Genomic DNA, 6,495 nt, shown 5'->3' with positions numbered 1-6,495 from the left:
AAATCTTAGGATTTGTAATGTAGTGACATATTTAGAAGGCATTAAGGGAATGTTAGAAACCAAAAGTGAAGGATTAAATAAGTTTTAATTCTGTTTGAGTACCACTGGTAAATAATTATTTACCTCCACAAACTCTAAATCCCATTGTCCTTTGTAATGAAGCCATAGCATGAATCTGATAACTGCAGTACAGGTGCACTTTATTGAGGTTGCTCATCGTAGTATTTGACTCAGGAACTGAGTTGGTGACAAGTTAACAGTCATTTTGCCAACATCTTTGTAATCTTGGACTTGGCTAGAGAACCACCAGAAGCAATGTTCATGAGTGATTTACTAAGAAAGGAAAAACAAACGTTTTCAGTATAGGATTGTGTATAGGATTGTGGGGAGCTTCAGAAAGCAGACAGTTTATCATCTTTTAGGATGCTGGATGGATGAAATTATAAACGTGACTTGTGGCTTCCTCCTGTATCAGTTTAGGTGAGGAAAGGCTACAGCAACAATGTTAATTTATTCAATACTTTATCAAAGGGCTGTTAGAGAACTCAAATATCAGGAAAAACAACAATGGACACCATGTTCCTTTTCCAGATTTAAACTACAGAAACTAGTCAGTTGGAATCTTCTGGAACTGAAGCAGGTCAGTGAATATCTCTGGTTGGCGAAAAAATAAAATAAAAGCAAGCATGGATACCTTCATGGTCTAACATAAAACAGGCAGGGGGGTCACAGAGCATCCACAGACCTTGTAAAATGATACCTAACACTTTCCAGTAATGCAGATTGTATCACTGTAGTCTCGCTATTAGTATCAATAGTAAATGTGTTAATGTTGGTATTTATACTTGAACAACAAGCCCCTTGTACTAATTTACAAGCTAAATTTAAATTTTAGCAACACCCGATAATGGAGAATGGAAATGAGATTTCAGTGAGATCCCCCTCAAGGTTCATAGGCTCTTTTTCTTTTTAATGTTCCTGCATCACAGTGACCACTGAAGTAGGCCTGAAAAGATAGGATGATCCAAAGCCACTGTCTTTTAGTATGTAAATGCTTCAAGAAGCATCACCTTCTTAAAACAGAGAGCAATTAACTTGTCCTTCCTCCATTTTGCCTATATAATAAATATGAAATATATTCAAATCAACATAGCCATTGCCACAGCCATATCTTCTCATATCCATTCCCAACAATACTTAGTGTTCCTTTGTGGTGTTTCAGCCATTACATGGACTCCGTTTTGAGTTCTTAAGTGGGTACTGTTAGCATACCCTCCACCCTCCACACTGAATATCGTGTTTCATATTTTGATATCTAGAGTCAAGCATGCTTTTAAGAGGTCCCAATGATCTTTGGAACCCAAGGAAGTTTCACGTGGGAAAGGCATGCTATCCTGAAGACATGTGAAAAACCTAGGGGAGGATGGAGTGGTCAGCAAACCCATTTAACCATTATTTAGTGCTATCTAGGTTTTCCACAGTAGAGACTGAGTCCCATCACAAAGTAGTTAAAAGACCATATTTCCTTCTCATCCCAGGCTGTGTCCTTATTCACCTCTTCCTCTCCAATCATCCAGGGGTTGTCTCAAATCCAATCAATGTTTTGTTACTCCATAGTTAAAGACATCCTGGAATCCCACTGTTGATTTCCTTGGAGGATTATCAGGTCTTTGTTACACTGTAGAGTGGTACCAATCACCCCTCCAAGCTAGGAAATCTGATATAAATATCAGCCCCAGCTCTACTGTCATGTGTGCACAGAGAGTCTCTCTCACTCACTGTGTCTCCCTCAGACTCAGGAAATTATCATATGGGAAACTCCTATGAATACCAAATGACAGGTCCATTACTGTTTACAGACAGGAGAAGAACAGGATAAGCATGCAGGTGTGATACTCTTCTCCCCGATCGTACGATTAACACAGTTTAGCAATGGGAGAAGAATGCTTGCCTCCTCTATGTGATAATCTCAATATGAGCCCTGCTCCATCTTCCATGGAACCATCTCTAACTGCCAATTTCTCTCTATCCAACCTTTTACATCTTTCTTTATGTTAGCTCTGCATGGTTCTTAAAATGCCTTGAATCCCATTTTGGGATAAAGACAAGATATAAATCACATAATAAATAAATGCACAAATAAATGCATTGGATTTGCATGTTTGCCCATACCCTTGCATATTTCTAAATAAAACTTTTTTATTTATTAAAATCGGAGTCTCTCAGCAGTTAGTGTTGGTATACATAGGTGTAAAGATCCCCGTAAAGTTACCCAACCACTCACAGGCCTCCTAGTGAGCTAATAAATTCCCACAAAGATACTGTCATTGTTAGTGGTACCCAGGGACGTAGCCAAGGGGGGGGTTCTTGGGGTCCGGACCCCCCCTTCCATTCGAAAAATTAATGGTGCATGCTGCTGTGCCACCGCACCCAAGCCCCATTATAATGGTGGCACTTAGTCTGAAGCCCCCCCCCCTTTCCTAAAATCCTAGCTACGTCCCTGTGGCACCCACACCTTTTTGTGTAACACTACTGTGACTTTGAAGACTTCTACTTTAGGGTGCTTCTCATGATATTGACTGATATGTCACAACCTTGAAATAGGGATGTTTTCAACAGAGAAGCATTTTCATACTTTTCATAATGACAGTATGGTCATGGGACTTAATCAGCCTTTGACTGACCACAACATTGTTTTGGCTGCTTCCTGTTTCTGCCCATTCACTCAAAAATAGCAGTGTTAAACAGAAGTCTATAGGCTCATAAAGTTTTATATGTCCACAACCAGACAGTCTGTTCATTTTATATCTTCACTCCATGTGGATTTGAATCTCTGCTTGGGCCATCTATTAGAGTATGCATTAGTCTGTCCTTTCATTTTGTAGCTCCAGTGCCCTTGGCTCACAAGAGCATCCACTTCTGCTGTATTCTGTGAATGGAGCTTCTGTTTACAAGCTATGAAGACATGATTTAGCTAAAATGGATTTTGCTAAGCCAGTCCTGCACAAGGTTCTACAGCATTATAGGTGGACATGTTGCCCTCTGACAGTTCCTGGACTCCGGCTTCCATCAGTCCTGGCAAGTATGGCCAATGATGATGAAAAACAGGATTTGTAGCCTAAGAACAGTTTGAGGAAGGTCACTCTTTTTCAACAGGCATAAGACCTGCTCTCTGGGATGGTCTGCTTTGACATCCTTTAGTAGACTGGACCATGTCTCTTGAGGAATACATGTAAATTCTAAGATATAGCCGTGTTAGTCTGTAGAATCAGTATGTGGAGAAATCTTGTAGCACCTTTGAGACTAACTGAAAGAAAGAAATTGGTAGCATGAGCTTTCATAGACTTCAGTCTACTTTCTCAGATGCATTTGAGGAAGTAGACCGAAGTCTACGAAAGCTCATGCTACCAATTTCTTTCTTTCAGTTTCAGTTCTTTCTTTCAGTTAGTCTCAAAGGTGCTGCAAGATCTCTCCACATACATGCAAATTCTGTTTATCTCTGTATTTATTTTTTTCCTAAGTCTGACCTATCCTTTTTAGGGTATAGTCCTACAAAAGGAACTAGGATGGACCCTTCAGCATCTGTCCTTTCTGTGTTGTTTGTGAGATAGTATCACTGTACATAAAAGTTGATTGAGGGGGTGCCATTTATGTTTTATTATTAGTCTAGAGCAGAATGGGAAATATTAGGCCTTCCAGATAATTTGGTTTTCAACTTCCAGGATCTCCAGCCAGCATGGTCATGGTGGAAGACTGTGTGGAGAAACATCTGGAAAGCCAAAAGCTCCCCACTCCCCGTCTCTTCTATTTGGAAGTTTGATTCAGAGGCTGCTTAACTGAAAGCGATTCTCCTTTTTAATCAGACTGCACCGTTGTCATTAAAATAATGGGCAAACACAAAAGTATCCATTTCACTTTTAAAAATCTATTTCTTCAGAATACTTTTTTCTGTTTTTTTAAAAGTCAGCTCTTATTACACAACAAAGAAGCATGTTTCATATCTTCACCTGTGTTCCTAAAATTTCAGACAGGTAAGAACCATGAAGTTTTGATTGCAGTTTTATTGATTATTGCTTAATAAATAGACTTTCAGTAATAAGAATTCAGTGTCTCTCATAAAAAATACAATTAAAAAGCCCAAATATATTGGCTTAGCAAAAAATAAAAAAAAATAAAAAAAGGGTTATTCTTCACTAACAAATATTTTTACATCAGACACTATGGCTCATATTTTACACAATTTGAATGTCAGCGATATATTCTAAATCTAAATTGTCTAGTGCTGGAAATTCCACAGCCAAACCAGTTAATCTGAATTCACTCACTAAACTGCGGGAGCACAATCTTAAACCATTTAAAGATGGGCATTGCCAATGCTGTGGATTCTGTTGTTAAATGATCTTGTATAAATGTATGACACCTTTTTAGTTAGCATACCTGATAAGCATACTATTCTTTTGCTGCATGGAACAAAGACTGTCTAGCAAACTACAATGTTGCTGAATACATCTTTTGTTGGCCAGAAGGGGTCACTGTGCTACACTTGGTAAATAGATCTGTAGTGTGTCTTTTTCATGGGAAGCACCTATTGCCCAGGAGAGGGCTGTTTCGTGTGTTCCAGTAACAAATATACCTTCTTCTTACAGCTTGTTTTCTCAAATTGTGTTGAGTATGAAGCTCCATACGAAGTTTGTTCGGTAGATTTCAAAAAAGGAATTGTATTAGTCTCTTGCAACATAAAAAGGAGGAAAGGAGGGAGAGGGAAAAACAGAATGTAGCAGCATCTTTAAGACAAACCAGTTTTTATTTGAGCATCCACTTTAGTGGATATAAACCCACTTCTTCAGGTGCAGGACAGAGTGATATCCAGACCTCAGTGTGGGAGTGGGTGGGCAGAATATCTCAGCAAAGCAGGGGCATAACTGGAGAGGTGCGGGGAGTAGGAACCACACCAGGTGATACCTTAAGGTGGGGTGACACCACTATTCCTCAAACATTTGCCTTTTGGCAGAAACGGGCTGTGGTGTTCACTTGCATCCATTTAAAACTCTGAAGAGATAGTGAGAGTGTGGCAAGGCTCAGTGGGAGGGGAAGATGTTTAAATTAAATTATTTTTTTAATTTAAATTTTTAAATGCTTCTATTCTTTTAAAATTTTCTTTTAACAACATCAAATTTTCATTTTAACCAAATGAAGTAATGTGCATGTAAATACATTTAGGCTGTGTGTATGATATTGTAACTTAATGGTATAATTTAAATTTTGCTAGTTATTTTTATGATTGGGGGGAGGGTTGGGGTTTGGGGGTTTTTAAATTGTAATTTTTAATTGTTTGATGTTTTATTTATACTGTTGGAATCCGCTTTGATTCCTTTGTGAAGAAGCAGAATAAAGATAAATATTGTTGTTATTATTATTAGTCATGCCCTCCAAGGGCACTCCAAAGGGTGCCAAGCAAGGTCCAGGGCTGGCCCACTACACACGGCCAGGCGGGTCAGCCTAAGAAGTCCTGGGCAGACTTGGCCCTGAGGCCTAAGCAGCAGCAACCCCAATATCCGCAGCGGCTCTAGCCTTGCCTGCCTCCCCTCCAGCAACAAACAAGGATGCCGTCAATCTGTTTGTCTGTCTCTATCATTTTTTTTTTTTTTAAATTCATGCCCTTTCCCAGTCGCAGGGCCATTCTCTAGCAGTTGGTGCAGGAAAGCTGGCCTTTCAGCAACAAGAGAACTGCTGGTTTCACTTGACAAGATACTTCACATATTTCCAACCATGCTGGGTATACTCATTGGCCTGGGTGAGAGCCACGGAGTAAGCGCCTATGACTGTCCGGACCCCTGAATTCCCGGCATTGCAGAGAGAAAATTCGGTTTTGGGAATGGCTGGAAGATGCCATCCGAAATATTTCATCCATTCATCCAGTGCCAGAGGGAGGGCTTGTTGGGTTTTCTGGGGGGCACAGGCTCCTTCCTTGTCTCTGCTTAGCAGATCTTGGTCATAGACCACATAGACGGTGCCTCCAGCTAAGCCTCTTTTGACCAGGAACTTAATCAGCGGAAAGACAAGCAACGCCATGATCAAACCATGCCTTCGCCACTCCAAGGGCAACTCGGCACCAGCTGCACTGATTTTTCGGCCACAAGCACCGGCGTCTGTCTCTCTCATTGTACTTTGTGAAAGTGAAAAAGATTAGATACTGTGCAGACTAACAGACAAAAACATGGAAGCTCCATAATCATGCCTGATTACTTTTTTCCATTTCTTGAGAGACAGATGTGATGATATGATAACAGAATGTAGTGGCCAGAGCATTTTTAGCTTCATTATTATTTTTCTCAGGCAACTTAAATGCCAGCTGTAATAGGTTTTTCCTGCTAGACATATTATAGGTAGGAATAGACATGGGTGGTGGCTGACATGTTTTAAATAGATTTTTCAGGATTGCTGCACTGACTGCTGGTAAATCAAACTTTTGGTCTGCTGGTAAATCAAACTTTT

At 40.0% G+C, this 6,495-nt stretch overlaps 1 protein-coding gene across 1 annotated transcript; it reads right to left on the bottom strand.

The window, feature by feature from the left end:
- Positions 1-5,736: 5,736 nt before the first annotated feature.
- Positions 5,737-6,162, bottom strand: LOC121928987 (MICOS complex subunit MIC13-like). Its single transcript, XM_042464311.1, has one exon. The coding sequence runs from the start codon at positions 6,160-6,162 to the stop codon at positions 5,737-5,739; it is 426 nt and encodes a 141-aa protein (XP_042320245.1).
- Positions 6,163-6,495: the final 333 nt, after the last annotated feature.

This window comes from Sceloporus undulatus, chromosome 4, assembly GCF_019175285.1.
Source record: "Sceloporus undulatus isolate JIND9_A2432 ecotype Alabama chromosome 4, SceUnd_v1.1, whole genome shotgun sequence".
In the NCBI taxonomy this organism is placed as follows: Eukaryota; Metazoa; Chordata; class Lepidosauria; order Squamata; family Phrynosomatidae; genus Sceloporus; species Sceloporus undulatus.
The sequence above is the reverse complement of the archived record's forward strand: the minus strand, read 5'-3'. Positions and strand labels throughout refer to the sequence as shown.